The sequence below is a fragment of the Podarcis erhardii genome (genome assembly GCF_964252035.2).
Source record: "Podarcis erhardii genome assembly, chromosome: 12".
Taxonomy (NCBI): domain Eukaryota; kingdom Metazoa; phylum Chordata; class Lepidosauria; order Squamata; family Lacertidae; genus Podarcis; species Podarcis erhardii.
The window spans coordinates 21112046-21135344 of NC_138513.1; the positions used below are offsets into that span (position 1 = coordinate 21112046).

General features: G+C 42.2%; 1 protein-coding gene across 1 annotated transcript in view; it reads left to right on the forward strand.

Annotated features, from left to right (window-relative positions):
• The window catches only part of CUBN (cubilin), a gene marked incomplete at its 5' end in the record, with an annotated part of 145317 nt that overhangs the window by 28376 nt on the left and 93642 nt on the right, over positions 1–23299 (forward strand). Inside the window, 16 exon segments of the mRNA XM_081881783.1 lie at positions 528–613; positions 615–650; positions 767–824; positions 827–952; positions 2268–2380; positions 3278–3512; positions 5080–5261; positions 6067–6229; positions 6325–6515; positions 12899–13058; positions 14637–14815; positions 16764–16926; positions 17223–17439; positions 18233–18363; positions 21426–21612; positions 22105–22265. Coding sequence (XP_081737909.1) covers positions 528–613; positions 615–650; positions 767–824; positions 827–952; positions 2268–2380; positions 3278–3512; positions 5080–5261; positions 6067–6229; positions 6325–6515; positions 12899–13058; positions 14637–14815; positions 16764–16926; positions 17223–17439; positions 18233–18363; positions 21426–21612; positions 22105–22265 — 2388 coding nt within the window.

Sequence of the window (23299 nt, forward strand, 5' to 3'; positions counted from 1 at the left end):
AAGCACAGGCACTCTAATCCGGCACATCAGGAATTTCAATGCTTGTAATTGAATCAGATTTTTAACTGGGGCTAATCCCTGTAAAAAAGGATTGAGTAAACAAGCCATTATATTTAGCCTAATAATTGAAATGGATTTCCCCCAAACATCACTACGCACTTAATCCCGATAACAGCTTTTGCTTGACTAAACAGCCGGAAAATATTGCCTACATCAAGGTGGTTGTTGTTGTTTGAAAAATAGGGCTTTTATTTTACTCTGTTGCTTAAATTGTTGGTTACAGGCATTGCCATTTCTCTTGAGTGTATGAGTTTCAAACCAGGCTAGTTTAAGTAAACTAACTTTAATCAGAGGGCTGCATCTTAAATTATTTGTAAGTCACAACTTAAAAAAACCAACTACAATGGATCATTTGAAGATTTTGCTGCTGATAAAGCAGCCTTTGAAACAGGGATGTTCAACATGATTAATATCAAATTATGATTACATTCATAGCTTTGATTATTTTGCCTCTTCTTTTTTTGCAGGCCTTTTGCCTAGTTGTATCTGCCCACCTGGATACACTGGGAGTGGCTACGGCCCCAGTGGGTGTGTTGCCCTGAGCACTATCTGCCCAAACCCAAAACCCTTGTCTAAATGGAATGTGTCTTGTAAGTGTTTGTTGCTATGTTAAAAGCGTATGGTGGTAGTAGTAGACTCATATGGTTATGGTAGTAGTAGACTCATATGTGTTTGGTTTCTCTTTTGTTTGGTTTCATGTCTGCAGACTACAGTCTCTGGCTACAACTGTGTGTGTCATCCTGGCTGGACGGGTGTCAACTGTACAGAAACATTGACGAGTGCTCCAGCAATCCTTGCCAGCATGGAGGAAGTTGCACCGATGCGGTGAATGGCTACTCTTGTGAATGTACAAGCAGTTGGACTGGACCTCAATGCCAGACACCCCAACAAGGTAAGTGCACCATAAATGAACGTCATAAAGCACTCAGAAATCCTAAACGGCAGGCTCTAGCAGCGGGATGTGGGTGCCTTGTGATCTGTGCCATTGTGGCAGTTTGTCTGAAGATGGAAGCTATTGCCTGTTCTTTGATGCGCTATAGCTTCACCCACTGCAGCTGTCAGCTTAGCAGCAATCAATGGGAAACAGAATTCCAACTAGTCCTTAAAGCTGCTTACCTGAACCTGGCTTCTTGTCCGGAGCAGCTTTCAGACTGTACAGTGTATCTCTGCATCCCTGCTTGACCGCAAGGGTGCTGAGAACTGCCAGGTGATCCTTGTTCTTTTCACAGAGCTACAACTCTCACAGTGGTTTAACAATCAATATCTCTTCCCAGGAAACTCTGGGAATTGTAGTTCTGTGAAGGGAATAAGCATCTCCTAACAACTCTCAGCACCCTTAAAGAACTTCAGCTCCCAGGATTCTTTTGTGGAAGCCATGACTGTTTAAAATGGTATAGTACTGCTCTAAATGTTGTAATAATAATAATAATAATAATAATAATAATAATAATAATAATAATAATAATTTATACATACATACATACATACATACATACATACATACCCCACCGATCTGGCTGGGTTTCCCCAGCCACTCTGGGCAGCTCTCAACAGAATACTAAAAACACGATAAAACATCAAACATTAAAAACTCTCCTAAACAGGGCTGCCTTCAGATGTCTTCTAAAAGTCAGGTAGTTGTTTATTTCCTTGACATCTGATGGGAGGGTGTTCCACAGGGCAGGTGCCACTACCAAGAAGGCCCTCTGCCTGCTTCCCTGTAACTTTACTTCTCACAGTGAGGGAACCTGCAGAAGGCCCTCAGAGCTGGACCTCAGTTGAGTGATGGGGGTGGAGACGCTCCTTTAGGTATACTGGACTGAGGCTGTTTAGGGCTTTAAAGGTCAGCACCAACACTTTGAATTGTGCTCGGAAGTGCAGATGGGGGCCAAATACTGTATTTTGATTTGTTGAAGAGAGCTTGTTGAGAAAGGAAGCTCTTCGACAGGCACCAAAGAGGCAATAGATATGTCACCTGTCTGGTATGTAAGTGGAGGGAATTCCAAAGGTCAGGTGCCACCACACCAAAGACCCTATTTCTTCATTGTACAGAAGGGACCTGATATCTACAGGAGGTCTTCTCCTGCATAGGGCAGTGACTAGTTGGGTAAGAGATGAGATGATCTTTTAGGTATCCTGATAGGTATTTCTCATTTCCTTCAAGGAACTTCTGATATTATCTTTCTTACTCTTTTCCATAACTGCAGCGTGTGGTGGGTCACTTTCAGGCCTGTCAGGCTCATTCAGCTACCTTAATCACACTGAGCAATATAATCAGCCGGTCAGCTGCGCTTGGGTGGTTCGGACTACAAACGACAAGGTAAGTGCTGCACAACCTGGGGGTGAAAGGGCATAACAGCAAAAACAAACAAACAAACAAACAAAAAAAACCTTAGGGCAAGGGAGTCCAGAAGGTAGATCTTTGGGTGGAAGTAGATCGGCAAGGAATTCTGACTCTGTTGTTTAACAATGGCATTAACCTTAGGGCAAGGGAGTCCAGAAGGTAAATCTTTGGGTGGAAGTAGATCGGCAAGGAATTCTGACTCTGTTGTTTAACAATGGCAGCAACAAAATGACTACCCCACCCCAAATTATGAAGAAAACTGGGGCAGTGGGGGAACCAGAAGCAGATGTTTGTGAAGATGGCATCTCAGTTCTGTTCTGTTATTTCTTGGCTTTATTCTGAGGGTCTTTCTTTTTCACCTGGGTCTGATTCATGTCTCCTGGACTTCTAATATAAATCAATGTAGATTCTGCAAGCCTGAGACCTGACCAGTCCTGTCTTTGGGAAACTTAAAGCAGGGGTGGGAGTGGGGAATGATCAGTCTGGGGACTCCCAAGCTTCAGGGAGGAATTCAGTGTCCCGGTTGAAATGGGATAATATGAAATCCAGAATAGCTATCAGGTTACCAAAATAGTTTGGAGCGTCTGGTATTAGATTCCCTGGTCAACTTCTGTGTATATCCACCTCTTTATCTCTTCCTTTGACCTTTAGCAATAGCTAATCCTTCTGCCTGCTCTGGGGTTTGTCAGGAAATTATATAGAGCACCTCCAGATGTTCTGGCAAACATATGACTGTGTGGACAGGTGTGCTATCTAATCTGCACAGTGTAACTGTATAAACAATATCTAATCATCCTTCAGCCGAGGCTCTCATAGTCCACGGATAGAAAAAAACAAGCAAATTAAATGAATCTCTCTGTTCTTTCCTGCTAGATCCTGCGGATCACATTTCCAGTCTTCCAGCTGGAGGAGAGTATCAGCTGCAGGTCAGGCTTTCTCCAGATTCATGATGGAGAGTCGGCTTCAGCAAACTTGCTGGGGAAATATTGTGGGTCTTCTCCCCCAGAAGAGCTTTTCAGCAGCCATAACTCTTTGTATTTCTGGCTCCACTCTGACCACATGATGAATGCACGAGGGTTTACAGTTCATTGGGAGTCCCGGCAGCCGGGTAAGATGGTGGTGCATGAAAACGAGTAAGACTGTACCCGCAACACTAGGGCATTAATGCAGATGGGAGTCAGTTTTCCCATGTGTGCCATTGCCCACATGTGAGCCCTTTCAATTGTATGTCTCTGGAATCTGCCTTGAAGTTTCCCTACCACATTACTGAGCATTGCTTGATGAGTTGCATGTGCTGAGTGTTGTTCTTCCCTCCCCTCAGTTAGTACTTCCCCACTCTATGACTTCTGGAAACCTAAAGTCTGTTGTGGGCATGTGTTCAGCTATTTATTTAGCTGTGCCCGTAGACATATATATTTAAAATTAAAAAGTTGTGCTTTTTTAATACAGGTGCACTTCATTGCAATCCAGAGTTTGGTAACATGTAGCTTTATATTGGATTTACTTCCTTTATCAGGTTATCCCTGAATTGGGAAACTCCAAATTTAATTCTGGGGAAGTACAGGCTGCCAGTTAGATAAGAAGCATGGCATTCGGACAATGCTGGGGTGGGATGGGGATTAAGACACATGCAGCTTCAAATCTGCATTAAACTCCTGTGTGGATGAGCCCTGAACGAAGCAGAGCTGAAGACAGCAGTCCACATTTTGAAAACATTTGTTTTAAAATAGTTTTTTTTTTTTTTTTTAAAAAAAGCTAGTTATGTTCACAGCTGAACAGTTTACTAATTCCAAGCAAAATGCATAGCTTCTAATTCTGCTGCTTTAGGAAAACGTCACATATTATGCATTCCCTGTTTAGAAATAACATGGAAGCCTTGTGTCTGTCATATATGATTAACACGCGTGTTACTCTATGCCTATAAGCGGAATATGAAGTGAAGGGTGATGTCACTTGGTTTATATTGGAATGGGCAGCAGTGCATAGGTGTTTTCTTTAAAAACAAAAAACAACCCACAACCTAGTGATGTCATTGAGAGTACTCTGGGTGTATATGACCCTGGGACATTTTACTTCCCAGGGTATTTGAGTCCTTACTCAAGGATTTCAGGCACCCTCAAAAATCATATGCTCCAGAGCTTATTCTGATAGCTACAATGCCATCCCAGGTTGGTGCAAGAAGTCTTGAGATGTCTGGTTTTCAGGGCACATGACTTGTGGTTAGAGTGGCCACATATTCATCACTGAAGAAAAGGGAAATACGCCACTATGTTCCACCAAAAAAAGAGGACATATGAGGACACAAATGTGCAGGGAAAAGAGTGCCTGTGCTAATTTCCATTTCTACATGCAAATTTACCAACAATTAGCAAATTTAGTGACACAGGTCACTTGGTCACTGTCTTCCCCACCTGGTGAGATGAATAGAAATGTGATTCAACTCCCCCAGAGAGAGGAAGATGGTGACCTGTGTGACTGCTGTCCATCAAGGGACAGCATCCAGGGTCCTGCTCTTGATACCCTTCTGGTACTTTACCTTGAAACAGACAGTCCTTCAAACAGAGGACTGCCCTCTCACAAACAGAGGGCTGTCTGTTTCAAAGTAGGAAAAGTGGCTTTTCTCCCTGTGGTGAAAATGTAAATAAGAATCCCCAGTTTTTCTGTCTCCCCCTTAGTGTGTGGTGGTGAGCTGACTGGTACTTACGGTTCAATTAATTCACCTGGCTATCCTGGTAACTACCCTCCCAACAAGGATTGCTACTGGATCATCTCGACCAATCCCAGCCTCCTCATCATGTTTGCTTTTGGCACACTGAGTCTTGAGCACCATGATAATTGCAGCCAGGACTATCTGGAGGTAAAATCTGTTAGAAGAAAAATGTTATTCATAACACAAGATGCTTTGGATAGAAGATTACTGCTGCAGTCCTATGCATTTCTACTCAGAAGTAAGTCCCACAGAGGTCCATGGGATTTACTTCCAGATAAGTGTGCATAAAACGGCAGTCGAAAACACTTAAAAATTAGAAACTTTGCCATATGTGGGGAGAGGTAATTCTCCTTGATAGGCCAGTATAATCCAATTTGAACCATTATTTTGTCACAGACACCTGCATAAAGACTCCAGCTGTCCAGATAAGCAGCTTAAATAAATGTCAACTTCAAATACAGTCATACCTTGGTTTTCGAACAGCTTAGTTCTTGAACGTTTTGGCTCCAGAACGTTGCAAACCCAGAATTGAGTGTTCCAGTTTGCGAACTATTTTTGGAAGCCGAATGTCCAACAGGGCTTCCGCTGCTTCTGATTGGCTGCAGGAGCTTCCTGTAGCCAATCAGAAGCCATGCTTTGGTTTTCGAATGTTTTGAAAGTCAAACGGACTTCTGGAATGGATTTCATTCGACTTCCAAGGTACCACTATAGATGCTATACTGACAGCTCCCAGAATTCTTTGGGGGAAAGCCATGACTCTTTAAAGTCGTATCATAGTGCTTTAAATGCATAGCGTGAATGTGGCCTTAGTCATGCTTTTAGAGCAGACCCAAGAAATCAATGGGACTTAACCAGATTTCATTGGGGCTACTATAAATTGGATTAAGTCCACCCCATAAAGTCCATGTGTGTGTAACATGATATGAATATGTGGATTTGTGCTTTTATTTAGATTCGTGATGGTCTCCTCCCTCAAGATCCCCTCCTTGGAAGATATTGCAGCTCTGTGTTGCCACCTCCTCTTCAAACCACTGGCCCATATGGCTTGGTTCATTTCCATTCCGATGGTTCTAATAGTGACAGAGGCTTCCATATCACATATACAACATCAACCGGTAAGTGTGTTTTTGCATACCGGGTCTACAGTTGCAGCTCTTCACAGGGCAAACAGATGCTGTTTTGAGTAACCTTTTGTTTTTCATCAATGCAGCGGATCCCAACTGTGGTGGAAACTATACAGGCAGCAGTGGGGTTCTCATGTCCCCCTACTGGCCCAATCCTTACCTTAACAACAGGCAATGTATCTACATCATCCGACAACCACCCGGTGAAAAAATGATCCTCAATTTTACACACCTGGAGCTGGACAGTCATCCCAGCTGCAATTGGAACTACGTTGAGGTGACTTTGATAGACTCATCAAATTGTAGAGTTGGAAGGTTGGCTTTGAAAGGAGGAGGAGGAGGAGGATGGGCCAAATGAGATGAGACATTTGTTAAAGATGTGATTGGATTCCTCATCTTTTAACATCTATTTAAAAAACAATTGTGGTGGGGATTACCCTGGTTTGGACGAGATTGTGGCATACTGGAGGAGAGGTGTTTTATCCCTTTTTCCCTGCAATATTTTCCTGATGGAAAACAACCCTATCTGCACCATTAAGGAAGACCTTCCATGGGTACCTTAGGAGTTACTGGCCAGCAACCTTCTGGGTAACCCTTTCTCCCTCTGGTCCATAGTCCTGATGTATTTTGAAGGGGCTCATGATACTTTAAAAAAGAAATTGAAAGTGATAGGAGATCTATTCAAGCATCCCTAGAATGTCTCTGCACCAAAAAAAAAAAAAAAATGGTGGAGAAGAGTTTCTAGCTTAGGATATGCAAGGAAATAAACATTCAACTTCATTAGGGTCCAAAAGCCACAGATGACAACAAGTTATGAGCAATCAAAAAAGGCAAAGGTAGATCAGCACAGAAACATAACTATGATAAGACTGACTCTTTATCATCTCCGTATGATTGAGCACTCAAGTTGCAGTGTGCCAAATACAAGATAAGGATAAGCATTGCTCAGTGAGTTTGTTTTGCCAGAGCCGTATTCTGCAAAGGGCCCTGTGCCTTTAAGAGGTGCATAGAAGGCAGAATTGCACCAGGAGTAGCTTCTCCCAGCACAGAATGGAGTGTCATGATGGCTATGCTCCTTACCTCTGAATGCCAGTTGTTGGAATCACAAGTGGGGAGAGTGATGATTGCATCCAGGCATTTGGGTGCTCACTGTGATAACAGGATGCTAGATTTGTTGGGCCTTTGGCCTGACCCAGCAGGAGAGAAGCTGTATAAAAGGTGCATGGTCCTCAGGAGCTAAAACAGCCAACAGTAATATTGGGTCCAAAATATATATTGGCCAGATTCAAATAATTATGTAATTTGTTCCCTGAACCAATGGGGCTGTAGATTTGGTTCTCCTCCCTCAAGGAGGAGAAACTTCTCCCTCCAGAAAAACTTCTCTTGAAACTAGGAATTGCAAGAAAATGGGGGGAGGAGAATTAAAGGCCTCCAACTATCAAAGGGAAGATAAGACAAGATCTGGGAAATCTTAACTATGGAAATGATCTCACATCAATTAAAACAGGTGTGAGGAACATCTCCAGATGTTGATGACTACAACTCCCATCGGTCCCAGAAAGCATGGGCAATGGTCAGGGATAATGGGAGTTGTAGTCCAGCAACATCTGAAGAGGGCCAAAGTTTCCCTACACCTCAGCTAAGGCTACAGCTAACCCTGAATTTAGCAACTGCTTTATAGGGAAATGATGTTTGGTTCTAGATGTACGGTAATTAACTTAATTAACTGAAATTCTCTTCACTGGTACTTTACTGGTATGTGTGTGTGTAGATGGCTAAAATGGCATTCAGTATTCTTTTATACACATGCCCAAACACTTTTTTTGATATATCTTCTTTATTATTATTAATTTTATACAGCCTTAACATCAGAAGGTTTTACAATCATAATAACCCAAATACAGTCAAGAGCATATCTCATATGTTTTCAGTTGTGACAGATTTTTCACAAAATCCCTTATTTTGCTCTTCATTAATATTATTCTTTAGACTCCATCATTTTAACCTCTTAGGTCACATATATCTTGATAGTTTTCCAGATGTGCCTCAATACCCCCTTCCCCCCATAGCCATTATTTCCCTTCACCCATGTGTGATCTTCTTTACACAATATTATTCCTCGTTGTGTTAACCGAAGTTTATATTTATTATTCCATATATATTATAGTATGTCTTGTCTCCTTCCGTGGTTTACCTGTTGCATATTAAATTTAAGCTCTAAATCCTTATCTTTCTATATATTCCTTTACGCACTCCCACTCTTTGTTTTGAGCAGCCCCTAATTGTTGCTGTTAATTTTGCCATCTCAGCAAATTCACAGATTTTAGCTCTCCATTCTGATATTTGTGGTTTTTTTACCTTTTTTCCAATTTTTTGCCACTAATAATCTGGCCACTGCTGTTGCGTAAAGAAATACATTCCTTTTGCCTTGGGGATGTCACTAGTTATTAAGCCCAGCAAATATGCTTCCAGCTTTTTAGAAATTGAACTCTTGAATATTTTTTTAAGCTCTTCATGTACTGATGTCCAAAATTGTTTGACCACCTTGTGCCCCCACTACATATGGTACATAGTTCCTACCTCTGATTTACATTTCCAGCAGAGATTTGATTGTTTTTTTATAAATCCTTGCTAATTTTACTGGAGTGAGATACCAGCGGTAAAACATCTTCATTATATTTTCTTTTATCAAATTGCAAGCCGTAAAATTTATATCGGTTCTCCATCTAGCTAGGTGAATTGTCTGACCTAGATCTTGTGACCATTTTATCATTGTTTCTTTTATTATTTCATCTTTCAGTTCCCATTCCAGGAGTAAACTATACATTCTCAATATTAGTCTCTTATTTGGTTGTAGGAGTTCGCTTTGTAATTTTGATGTTTTCTGTTCAAATCCAATTTTTTTGTCTTCTTTAAAACAGTGCGCTACTTGGTAATATTGTAGCCAACTATTATTGTAGTCAACTATTACAGTAATTTTAATTTCTTCATAGGGTTTTAATCTTGCATCACCTTGCTCTTTAACTAATAGCTGTTCATATGTTGGCGAACCCTTTTCCATATTTTTCTTTTTCATGGCTACAACTTCTAAGGGAGATACCCACCAGGGTATCTTTGGTTCTAAGAGCCATCGGTAATTTGCCCAAACCTTGTATAATGACTTCCTGATTATATGGTTCAGGAAGTCCTTATTTACGGCCACCTTATCATAAACTAGGTAGGCGTGCCAACCCTAGTGGTTGTTCCATCCTTCCAAGTCTAGAATCTCCATATTTCTTAGCATGACCCAGTCTTTAATCCATCCTAAGCAAACTGCATGATAATATAATTTCAAATCCGGGAGGCCAAGCACTTTTTATGTGGCTGATTAACTTGAGCTCTTACCTGAATATGTATTAGTTTATTTATATACTCTGTTATTCTAAAGTACATCCAAAAGAGTTGAAGTGGTCTTTAAAATAAAACAAAGACTTTAAATTCCAGTAAAAAAAAATCTAGAGGGGGTTTCCACATCTAGTTTCTATGTGGCATCAGGTCAGCTGTTCAAAAACAGCAGTCAAAAATGCTACTGAAAACCCCTCGCTTCAGGCTCTTTGGGTCTCAGCCATCAACTGGGGATCAGCTGACTCATTTGTCTTTATATAGCTTGAAACTTGCCTTTTGAGGGTGGAAAAACGAGAAAGGGTTCCTGTGGACTATCTTTAATATAAACTGAACTGTTATCTACAGCTTTGGCTTGTTGCTGTAATAACATTGCTCCTTCCTTCCTTCCTTTCTTCCTTTGACATTGGTTGGAACGAAGTGTAATTAATTTCCAAATCAGGGGGAAGCCTGGTGTGTAATGAAAACAGACAGCTTCTGTTTTGTTTGGGCTCATAATTCCCTCCCCTAATTGCTGGCAAAACGGCAGTGAAATCCACTGCAACAAGAAGAACAAAACTGTTTCTGCCAGGCCCAATCACTTTCTGTTAATTCAGCAAGGCATTTACCTTGTTATTTGGCGATCAAATGCAGGAAGTGTAGCTTTGTTCTGATGTGTCTGCATTAATTTGGCAACTCCTGGCACCCTGATTCCTTGCACATCCACTCAGCTGAGGAATGGAAGCACAGAACACTATAAAAAATGGCTAACAACCCAATACTGGAACTGCTCTAAAGCATCCTAACGAGAGGTGGGGAGATGTTTCTTGCTGTTGTTGTTTTCCTTTCCATGAAAGTTCATTGAAAGGCTATTATGCAGGTTGTTATGTACTGAAGTTCTCACCCTGGGCCAGCAAGGGGATACTGTAGATAGTTATGCAAATGAAGGATCGAAAGTGACGTTCAGTGATTGGATAGTTTTAGAATGTTGTTACAGTAACAAGGTACTGGATCTCTATATAAGCAGGCTGACTGAGCCCTTCAGCTCAGTTCAGTTCTGGCCTCAGAATAAAGAAGAGCTGTTTGAAGAATCACTGTGTCGTCTGATATGTTCACCCACAACTTAACACAGGTCATGTAGGGTACCTCCAGACTGTCACTATTTTTCAAGAGAGGCTCAAGTGTGTATTGTCAATTTAGGTTTCTGCAATTAGATTTAATGCTCTGCCACCCACAGCAGAGCAAATCCACTTTTAGAAGAAACCCAGACTTTTTGCTGTTAGGAAAGTGATGCAGAAGTGCACTGAAAAGTTTGGCACAAACAAATGATTAATGGAAAAAACATATAAACACTCCACAAATGAGATGAGTGCTTGTTATCATATAACCTTCCCGCAAACAAATCAGAATAAATGCTTGACAAAGACCGAATATAACTGGTGCTTTTTTTCAGCCAGAGCATGCCAGCGCTATCAGCAGCAAGTTATTTGTATGACACTTTTATATATACCTCCCTATTTAGAGGGGAATCCCATGCAGAAGTGCATGTAGCATGGGTTATATCGTACATTGTTTGTACATGCCACTCTATGTGGTGTACGCCAGCTATTCTTAAGTGGCTTCTTCCTTCAGTTTCTTTGTCAGGGACACACTTAAATGCACTCCAGAAAGCTGTGTCTAATTGCAGCTCAGTATAATGTAGGCACACAGATGTTTCAGAAATGTGACACAGCATATTTTTAATTGAAAACACATGAGAACAGCCCTTAGTGCCTGGGATCACTAAGAAGATGGTGCTGCTCAGATATCGTACCGTGACAGCAGGATATTTCATGCAGAAAGGTCAATCTGATATAGCCTAAGGATTAAAATTATACAGGTATGTCAGTCCCTGGCTATACAGGACTTTATGGGTCACATTATACCAGCATGTTTAAAATAAATCAGAAATCTATTAACAGCTGTGAACTGAGATTAAGGTGGTTTATCCTTCCACTGTTTTCAGGCTGCATTCTACTCCAAGACAAAGGTTTAGCACATTTCCACTGGAGACTGGTCCATTAGTACAAATGGGGCATACACAAATGTGTGAATTTTTAAAAAAATAGATTGAAGGCTTGTTCTGTGATACAGGATTTTGACATGGAGCAGGGTGCAGGGGCTTGAACTCTTTGCCCCATGCTGTTGCCTCAGTCTGGATCTATGTGCGCTTGGAGCAAGCAGAAGCTTTCCCCATTCCCACAACGCAAGTGGTGCATGTCCAATCTGGATCAGAACCACAGTGGGGGTGAAGCATTAAAGCTCCTGTAACACCTCCCCGCCACATCTCTCCCAGTGGTAGTTGTGTGCTCTGGATCCCTTCCCAATGTTTAAAAAGGCATATGCACAATTACCAATCCCGTGGCTGCCATCATGGCTAGTTTAGCACTAGTGGCAAATGAGGTCCTGTGTTATTGGTGTGTTCTGGTGTTTCCCCTCCATTTCATAATTTCTTTCATTAAGGCTTTCATGGAGAGTGTGCCAGGGTGCAGGCCAGGGCTGGATTTAGGTTTGATGAGGCCCTAAGCTACTGAAGGTAATGGGGCCCTTTATATGTCCAGCTGCCCTTTGTCAACAACAAATTGTCACTTTTTTGTCTTGAATATATGCTATATGGTAATTTATGGACCTAATAGGTATCTAAAGCTATTTGCACATAACAAAACATGTATTTTATCAAAGTAATTGATATAGAAATGAGCAAACCAGTGATATTTTAGGACACAGGCTGGCAGGTGGGGCCCATTACTTACATCATAGGAGCCTACTACACAACACAAAACACTGTTGCTGTATGTAGGTTTTATTTTAATTATTTTTTATATTATATTTAGGAAATGTACATCCAGGTGTTTTTTTCCTTTATTTTTTTTGGGGGCCCCCAACAGAGTGCGGCCCTAAGCTATAGCTTGTTTAGCTTACACATAAATCCAAAACTGGTGCGGGCATATCTGAAATAACACCATCTAACTTGTGAATGGTTCCTCTAGGCACTAGAGACTTGTGAATGATTCAGAGGGACTAAGAGGAGGGGTTGCCAGATCTTTAACAGCTTACATGCAAAGATTAAAATCACCTTTCTACCTTCTTCAGCAGCCAATATGGGAGTCACCAGTTTGGTAAGCAGTAGGTGTGTTTGAATGCTGTTGTTTCTTGACCTGGAATTTGCATTGGTCTGGGGCACACCCAGCCATTCCTGCAAAAACATGGTTCTGGTTGATGCTTAACTTTTCAGTGGTTTCATTTTCTTTTGTGGCCTAGGTCCGGGATGGTGACACTGAGATGGACCCCTTAATCAACAAGTTCTGTGGCAACAATACACTTCCTTCAGCTATCACTTCCCATGGCAGCAACCTCTGGGTCAAGTTCAAGTCCGATACCTCAGTACAAAGATCTAGCTTCAGGGCTGTTTATGATGTCGGTAAGGGAAATGGTTCATAAATGCCGTGAGTCCTCACTTGAACCCAGGAGCAAATCAACTGAGCAAATTATTATCCCTTACCTGTGCAACACCCACCTGTGGGGTGGGCTGTTATGTATTTTCTCTCATAGAACTCAGTGGTGTCTGTTGGTTTTTATAGGATTAGACATGAGTAAAACTCTGATGGAGCAAATTCAGGTTACATTAGTCAATCTCTCTAAAGTTTTATCAATCAATTCTAAAGTGAAATTCCATGGACAACCTGAGATGTGGTAAAGAGTTGTAGCTCAGTGGTAGAGCATATGCTTTTGCATGCAGAAGGGCCTAGGCTAGCGGTTCTCAGCCTGTGGGTCCCCAGATGTTGTTGGACTACAACTCCCATCATCCCTAGCTAGAGCTCAGGGATGATGGGAGTTGTAGTCCAACAACATCTGGGGACCCACAGGTTGAGAACCGCTGGCCTAGGTCCAATTACTTGCATCTCCAAGTAGGGCTGGGAATGATTTCCCCCTGAAATCCTGGAGCTCCACTGCCAGCCAGGTAGGTCATATTGAGCTTTATGGACCAATGGTCTGACTCAGTATAAGGCAGCTTCCTAGGTTTCAATTACTTTTAAATAAAGTTGATAGGGGAAAGAGAAGACATTACCAGGTTCTCACACATCATCATGATGGAGCACACTATGGACTTATAGTAGCTATAAGTATCCCAGGTAGGTCGTGGCATAGTGATGGAACATGCAGTAGGACCCAGGTTTGATCTTTAGCATGTCCAGGTAGAGTCTTCTCTCCAAAACCCTGGGGAGCCACTGCCAGTCAGTGTGTACAATACTGAACTTGGATCAGTAGTTTTGTTTGGTTTGAAACAGGGTGGATTTGATTTAAATCAAATTGATTTAAATCGCAATATAAATCACTAGTCAGTAAGATTTGATTTAAATCATATTTTTTTTACAGAAAGACTCATCCTTGCTGGTATAATCTTAATATTTACAACCAGGTGAAGGTTTCATTTTTGGGATAATAAATTTTCAGAGTAGTTTTTACAGTTATATAAAAAATTACTGATTTGGGTATACTACTAGAAATACATAGACAGATAATTATGAAATTATTGTGAGGTTTAATAAGTGAACTGTTTATATTTGGACAACTTTTCTGCTGTACTTTATTGGAAGAAGAAAAATAATCATTTCTTTAATAACAATTTAAACAATTTATTTAACTAAAACAATAACATTATAGCATATGTATCCATGTTTGTTAACTGATGTGGTTAAACAAATTCTTTTTTAAAAAAAAAAAACTTAGACTGAGTTTTTTTAGACTGAAAAAATTAAAACAAATCCTTATTTCCTGATGAATAGCCTTTGGACTGTAATGTAACTTAAATAGAAAACTATCTTTAGAAAGAGTTTTCCCCAAAAGCATTTTATTTTAAAAATCTGGTTTAAATTTTTAAAAATCAATTTAAAAAAAAAACCAAAAAAACCCCACCCATTGATGTTTATCCACCCTGGTTTGAAACTGCTTCCTAGTATTATCAGTAGAATTACTAATGGTCCATTTCTATTGGCAGCCTGTGGAGGAGCTTTGTCCGGTGAAGGTGTCATCAGATCACCCTATTATACCAGGCCATTGTCTCATTACAAAATCTGCGAGTGGGTCATCTCTCAGCCAGAAGGCCATCAAGTGATTCTGAACTTCACTGACTTTCAGCTCCATAACATCAGCAGTTGTGACTTGGATTATGTTGAGGTGAAGTGTTTTTTTAAAAAAAGAAAGTAACCTAAATATAAATCTTGGTTTACGGAGCTCAATTTTACCAAAAGACTTAGATCTCAATTCTAAGTGTACTAAGTGTCAGTCCCTGTGAAACTGATGGGACTTTTATTCTGAGGAAACATATTTAGGGTTCAAATGAGGGAGGCAGGAGTGAAAGAGAGACGGAATAGAGTGCTTCAAAGTTGGGTGAATCTGTCTATTTTCTGTTTTTATTTTTATTTTTCAATCTTAAATACAGCTCTCCATGTTTCCACATCTGTTTGCAATTGTTTTGAAAGTCCTAATGAAAATTCATTAGTGAATTTCTCCAGAAATACACACATTTCTGTGCAATTTGGCTTACTATACACATTGCAAAACACCTCCCCGTAATGTAATGATTTTTTGGTATGTTGTTTTCATTAATATGTGCACTTTACTCCAGCACATGCATTTTTGCACACGTTACTTGGATGGAGAAATGCACTGCAAAATTCAGAGAAGGAGAGCCGAATTTCGGTTCTGTTATTGTTTTGGAAAGCATGGATTAGGTAGGGTCACCTTTCAGTGTGAAAAGAATAACAGTCCACTACAGTAGCACTACAGTAGCACTACAGTAGGACGTGGGTGGCGCTGTGGGTTAAACCACAGAGCCTAGGACTTGCTGATCAGAAGGTCGGTGGTTCAAATCCCTGAGACGGGGTTAGCTCCCGTTGCTCGGTCCCTGCTCCTGCCAACCTAGCAGTTCGAAAGCACATCAAAGTGCAAGTAGATAAATAGCTACCGCTCCAGCGGGAAGGTAAATGGCGTTTCCGTGTGCTGCTCTGGTTCGCCAGAAGCGGCTTAGTCATGCTGGCCACATGACCCGGAAGCTGTATGCCGGCTCCCTCAGCTAGTAAAGCGAGATGAGCACTGCAACCCCAGAGTCATCCACGACTGGACTTAATGGTCAGGGGCCCCTTTACCTTTACCTTTACCTTTACCTTTACCTTTACAGTAGCTGAAGGACCATCGTCCACAGGTAGAGAGCAATTTTGCATGCAGGAGGTCCTTGGTTCAGTCCCTAAAAACTTTGAGTGAAACCCTGGAAAGCCACTGCCAATCAGTGTGTAGATGATGATGATAATTAATTTATTATTTATACCTCGCGCATCCAGCTGGGTTTCCCAGCCACTCTGGGAGGCTCCCTTCAGATGTCATTTAAAAGTCAGATAGTTGTTTATTTCCTTGACAACTGATGGGAGGGCGTTCCACAGGGCGGGTGCCACCACCGAGAAGGCCCTCTGCCTGGTTCCCTGTAACCTCACAGTGAGGGACCCACCAGAAGGCCCTTGGTGCTGGACCTCAGTGTCCGGGCAGAACGATGGGGGTGGATACGCTCCTTAAGGTATACTGGGCCGAAGCCATTTAGGGCAGGCATAGGCAAACTTGGCCCTCCGGATATTTTGGGACTACAGCTCCCATCATCCCTAGCTAATAGGACCAGTGGTCAGGGATGATGGGAATTGTAGTCCCAAAACATCTGGAGGGCCGAGTTTGCCTATGCCTGGTTTAGGGCTTTAAAGGTCAGGACCAACACTTTGAATTGTGCTTGGAAACGTACTGGGAGCCAATGTAGGTCTTTCAGGACTGATGTTAAATGGTCTCGGCGGCCACAACCAGTCACCAGTCTAGCTGTCACATTCTGGATTAGTTGTAATTTCTGGGTCACCTTCAAAGGTAGCCCCACATAGAGCGCATTGCAGTAGTCCAAGCGAGAGATAACTAGAGCATGCACCACTCTGGCAAGACAGTCCATGGACAGGAAGGGTCTCAGCCTGCATACCAGATGGAGCTGTTAGACAGCTGCCCTGGACACATGGCCTGACTGTACAAGCCTGCTTCCTATGTATGCTTAACGTGGCAGCTATTTCACGAGTTCTGCACATTTGCCCCCTTGCAGGTCAGAGATGGAAACAATGTGAATGCTCCTTCCTTGGGGAAATACTGTGGCGAAACTGTGCCTTCAGTAATTCAATCTATGCGTAACGATCTATATATCAAATTCAGAGCTTCGTCTGCTGAAAACCTCGGCTTCCTAGCTGAATACAAGTCTTTGGATGCAGGTAAATGTTGCCTCCCTTCCCCACTCTCTCTCCTTTTGACTCCCCGCCGTTGTCACCAAATTACCTGGACTGATGTAATGAAAAGCAATTAAATTGTATAATTAAATGCACTTTTTCTGGAGAAAGTACAGTCGTTACAAAGGGCTTAAATGCACAATGCAAACGCTTTTCTATAAAGTTAGAAAGTTTTTAACAAAAAAGTATATTATAATCAAACTGCTTTAAGGATTTATTAACTGTCTCCATAGCTGCCTTGTGATGCCTTGATTTATACCCTGTTTTCCTCTGCGGTATAGCATGTGGAGGGACTCTCACAGAACCAAACGGAATCATCTCAAGTCCTGGCTACCCAGCGATCTACCCGCATGGTGTCAGATGTGCATGGACCATCTTAGTTCAGCCTGGCTACTTGATCCGTCTGACCTTTTCGTATTTCTACTTGGAATTTGATTACAACTGCAACAGAGATTACCTTGAAATCTATGACAACAGCACTATGACAACGCTGGGGCGGTATGCATATATAACATCTGCAATCTGATACAGCAGGTGTGGGAAGCTTTTGGCTCTCCAGATGTTGCTCCCATCATCCCTTTGCCATTGAGAGTGTTTGCTAAGGCTGATGGGAGTTGCGGTTCAGTAACTTCTGGAGGGCCAAAGATTCCCAGCACCTGCCACACATGCTAATATGGAGGAATAAATCCTATAGAATTCAGTGCAACTTGTGAGTAAACAGGTATACGACTGTAAGTGTACTTGACATAGCCTGCTATCACATCAAGCTGTTTTACAACCTTTTAAACCCTTCAGAGTGGCTGGGGCAACACAGATGGGCAGGGTACAAATTACACTATCATCATCATCATCCACTATCTAACTTTAATCAATACCATGTCCTTTCTTTGTCACAACTTTGCCAGCCATCCTCTTTAAGGTATGGTAAAACAGAACAGTCCAATTTTTCTGCTTCTTATTACTCTGAGGGCTAGAATATTAGCTGAACATTTTAAAAATGTATGGTGGTGACATACTCGATTGCACATTTGTCCACCAGAGGTTATTTTATATTTGTTTATTTATTGCATTTATATCTCGCCTTTCCCCCAAAGAGCTCAAGATGGCCCCATGGTTCTTCCCCTCCCCGAATCCCCACAAAAACCCTGTGAGGTAGGTTAGGCAGAGAGTTGGTGACTGGTCCAAGGTCACCCAGTGAGCTTTATGGCTAAGTAGGGATTTGAAAATGGGTCTCAAAAGGGGGTTGATCTAACAGGTCAGTTATATGCTATTTATAATTGCTTTGTCTCAGGTACTGTGGGAGGTCGGTCCCACCATCTATGACCAGCGGTGGCAACATGTTGATGTTATCTTTTGTGACAAACCGCAATATTGCCTCTGAAGGGTTCTCGGTTAATTATGTTTCGTTGAATTCATCTACAGGTACACTTTGACAATCACTGTGTCCAGGACTGGTGTTATTGTTAGGTTCCCTGAGACTGGCTCCTTGGGAAGCAGATGCTGGGGTGGGTGGGGATGTGTTTGCCACATAAGCTGCCCTGCAGCCCCTGAGCCATCTTGCTGACCTCAGGTGTTATGTGGAGGTAGCTTCGGGACAAATAAGCTTCAAGCAGCAATCCAGTTGGCTAGTGTGCTTAACAGCTGGCAGTCCCACATAGGGAGGAATGCAGCATTCAAGCCTGGCTGTAACTAGTAAAGGTAAAGGGACCCCTGACCATTAGGTCAAGTCATGACCGACTCTGGGGTTGCGGCATTCATCTCGCTTTACTGGCCGAGGGAGCCGGTGTACAGCTTCCAGGTCATGTGGCCAGCATGACTAAGCCGCTTCTGGCAAACCAGAGAAGCGCACAGAAACACCGTTTACGTTCCCGCCAGAGCAGTACCTATTTATCCACTTGCACTTTGACGTGCTTTTGAAATGCTAGGTTGGCAGGAGCAGGGACCAAGCAAAGGGAGCTCACCCCATCGCGGGGATTCGAACTGCCAACCTTCTGATCAGCAAGTCTTAGGCTCTGTGGTTTAACCCACAGCACCACCCACGTCCCTCTGTCTGTAACTAGCCCATGATTAATTGAGACTTGCCTTCTCCCAACAGGGCCACAGCTAGTGACTGATGATAATGTCAGGGAAGAGGAGATCTTACTTAGTCCTTGGATTTTGAGTGAGCAAAGGCTGGCAAGGAATGTCATGCCTGGCAAATGCATTCACTCCAAGCTGCAGAGGAATAAAGATTCAATTTGAAATGTCCGTGGCTGAATGTTTCTAAATGGGCTTGCTTTTGAACTTACCCACAAAGGGTCTTTGTTTGGACTCCTTCTTTTCTCCGAGTTGGTAAAATTAAGTCAGTTAATTATGTTACTCTGTGCCAGTACCAGCAGGATTTCAAGTGCCGAGATTTTCTTCCATTGTCTGCAAAAAAATAATAATAAAAGAAGATAGAGTATGTTCTGTAGGGGGGTTCAGGGTGAGTTGGAGGTTGCAAATATTAGGATAAAAGGACTCTCGGGGAAAGTAGCAAAACTCTTTTGACAGGGAGAGATCAAATTAAAAGAAAAATCATGCCCAATGCAAGACCCTTCATCTAGCTTTTAAAATTAGAATCTTGGCAAATAATGGATCTGAATTGTGTTTCTGGAGGAACAGGAGAGGGAAATGTCCCAGCTTTAATTTTCTGGGTTGCGCAATGATGCATAAGAAAGAGACAACAAAATGGTGTTTTAATCTTCCACTAGCTGTTTACACAGTTCAGCTTCCAGCAGCTTTTATTGCCCTTTTCCATGAGAGCCAGCTTTGGACTGGCTTGGACTGGCAGGGATCAGAACCAGATGGGTCTAGCCATCTTCACACCCTGGCAGAGAAAGTTGTGCACTGCTACTCAGTACAATTTTACTCTCCCCTGGGCAAGCTGGAATTCATATACTGAAAATGGACGGAAGCACAAAGTTTCTCCTAATGGTTAATAAAAGCACCAAGACATCAGGTGCTTTCCTGTTATTGACAAAGATCACCAACCCAAAACTTTGTGCCTGCACTATTTATAATTCACATGGATAGCATCTAATCTAGGAGCTGGATGCTGTGTTACTGAATAGGGTACCTCTGTTCCAGTTGGGAAATGAAAAAGGAAGAGTTACTCTAATAGTGTTGGACAAATTTACATGGAAGGACATTAGCCAAGCAGGATGTTTTAGTTTTATATTCATCTGTCTTTAATCTCCTCTCAACACTGTGCAGCTCTAAACAAAATAAGTGCACTAGGCATTAGGCAACCACACCATCGCTGCTTAGGTTTCAAGATCCATCTTCATTTACTGTGGAAGAACTGCACAGAAGAGATAATATTTAAATTTAGAGTTAATTGGTTTCTTCAAGAAGAGAGGAGAGAGAGAGAGAGAAGCACATTTCCCCTTAACTATATGCACATGTTACTAGAAGGATAGCACATATTTTCACAAAAGACATTGTAATAGGAACTGCCCACCTACTTTGCAATGGGAAACCTCAAACTGGGGCTCCGTCTGCACAAGATGGATATATTTTAGTGCTTGAATCAGGGCCTAGGTTTTCTCTCTAGCACAGCATTTCCCAGCTTGACATTCTTCGCCAGCCTTTGTTCACTCAAAATCCTAGGACTAAGTAAGATCTCCTCTTCCCTGACATTATCATCAGTCACTAGCCGTGGCCCTGTTGGGAGAAGGCAAGCCTCAATTAATCATGGGCTAGTTACAGCCAGGCTTGAATGCTGCATTCCTCCCTATGTGGGGCTGCCAGCTGTTAAGCACACTAGCCAACTGGATTGCTGTTTGAAGCTTATTTGTCCCAAACCTACCTCCACGCAACACCTGAGGTCAGCAAGATGGATCAGGGGCTGCAGGGCAGCTTATGTGCTTTAGATCTCCATCTCCAATGACACCTGACTGTTGGATGGGCTGGCTGGGGCTGATGGGAGCTGGAGTCAAGAGAAGTTGGGGAAGGGCCACAGGTCAGAGAAGGGTGCTCTGACATCTAGTGTTCTGTGAACCATGTGCCTGGGTCGTTTTTGCTCCTGCCGTTATCTCTCGCTAGCTATGTGAACCTGTCCTGATTTGGTCTTCCAGAGAAAGCAGAAAAGAAAACAGCAGAAAAGAACTTGGTTTAAGCTGAGGATGAAGTCCTTAACATCCCTTGGTTGTTTATTATTATTATTATTATTATTATTATTATTATTATTATTATTATTAAAAACTTTTTTGTCTAGATGAAATTTCTGTAAGTCATATATAAATAGGTGAAATCTTCTTTGAATCTTCGGTCTTGATAGATGCGTTTTAGCTTAAAGCGATAGCAAAGAACAAGTAAAAATAGTTCATTTTGGGGGGAGGTGGTGGGTTAGCAACAGGGGTTGTTTCCAACTCTTTGTATCCTATGAAGATCTTTTCAATGAGGCCAAGATTTCCAATGTCTTTTAAACATTGCCTGTCTGTTTCGTTCCATTTCCTTTCAAGTCTGTTCACATGAATACACGGAGGCGTCCGGTGAGTTAACATCTCCAAACTATCCTGGCCACTATCCCAACCGAATGACATGCATCTACAGGATCCACGTGGGGAACAACAAACAGATTGCTTTGCACTTCACCAACTTCTCTTTGGAGGAAGGGGCCAGGTGTTCAAGTGATTACGTAGAACTCAGGCAAGTTTCTGAGATCTTCATAGTAATATCTTACAGGTTCCTGAATCCACTTCACCTTGTAATGTACCTAAGATGCTCCCTCTTCATGCCGGTATCCCTGAACACCATACACTAAATATCCATTGCAACGTAAGGAGCTGTCTTCTACCTGGTCAGGCTGATTGTCCATCAACCCCAGCACTGTCTACTGTGATTGGCAGTGGGTCTCAGGCATATCATCTTTCCATCACTGCTACCTGATCCTTTTAACAAGGAGACACCGGGGGGCTGCAGAGTTGTGGTGCTGTGCTGCTCACCTCACCTCCCTCCAGCTGCATTGCTGCTGCATAACGGGACAGAGAGGGCAGTGGCAGTGAGCTTGAATACCATCACTGGGGAGCTGACCCAGGAAAAGCCCTGCCCCACATTCCCATCAACTGAACCTCTTTTGGTGATTGAACACACAGCATGGTTTCCTTTTAACCATCATTGTGCGGTTCCTCTTGACTGCAGAGATGGAGGTTATGAGACATCGCCATTGCTTGGGAAATACTGTGGCTCAACGTTGCCTCCAGTGACAATCTCCCAGAGTAACAAACTGTGGATAAAGTTTGAAAGTGATTTTTTGCATACGAGCACTGGATTCTCAGCTTATTGGGATGGAACATCAACAGGTAAAATCAGAACGCCAGATAAAGAAAGTGGTGTCTATTACTGTCAGATAGGGAGAAAGATATTTGTTTTTCTATCTTGTTGGCAAATCCTTCCCAAATAAAGCTCTTTGGCCTTTCTTATTGGGATCTGTGGGTGAGACTATAATCGGGTCCATTTGCCTGCTGAGGACAGCAAACAGGGCCTCTTCAGTGGTGATGCCACAATGGTGGAACTCCCTCCCAAAGGAGGCCCACCAGGGTCCAGTTATGCCTATGCTAAAGATGCTGTGGGAAATGTAGGCAGGCAGAAATAATTTTGGGTTTTAATATTTAGAATGTTGCATGCTATAATTTCTACATTAATGCTGTGACCTTTCCATAAGCCATCTGGGCTTTTGCTAAAGAAAAAGCAGAGGACTGTATACATTTTATAGATGTGTAAATCTGTCAATTGCTATCGATTGCAGTACAGTGGTACCTCGGGTTACATATGCTTCAGGTTACATACTCCGGTAACTCAGAAATAGTACCTCGGGTTAAGAACTTTGCTTCAGGATGAGAACAGAAATCGCGTGGTGGCAGCGGGAGGCCCCATTAGCTAAAGTGGTACCTCAGGTTAAGAACAGTTTCAGGTTAAGAACAGACCTCCAGAACGAATTAAGTTCTTAACCTGAGGTACCACTGTATTGAATGCTGTTCTATTGACATTCTTAATTTGGTTTTATAAATATTCATAGATTGATTTTATTGCATCCTAAGCCCCCTTGATACATCTTATGGAAATACTGTCAAATAAATAAATAACTAGTAGCAAGAAGGGGCCATGAAACTGCTGGTCCATTAGGATGAAAGGGACACTGCCTCACCAAACTAGGCTCCTTTGGGAGAAGGGGCAGGGTATAAATTCACTAAACAATTCTATGATTCTACAATCCCTCGGGAAAATTTATGGTCTCTTCTTGATGGAAGTGAAATTACTGATGGAAGTACTGTTAGTAGGAGCAGGACTACAGCCCAGCTTTCCTTCCTCAGTGATGATACTTTGGTCTCTTGCC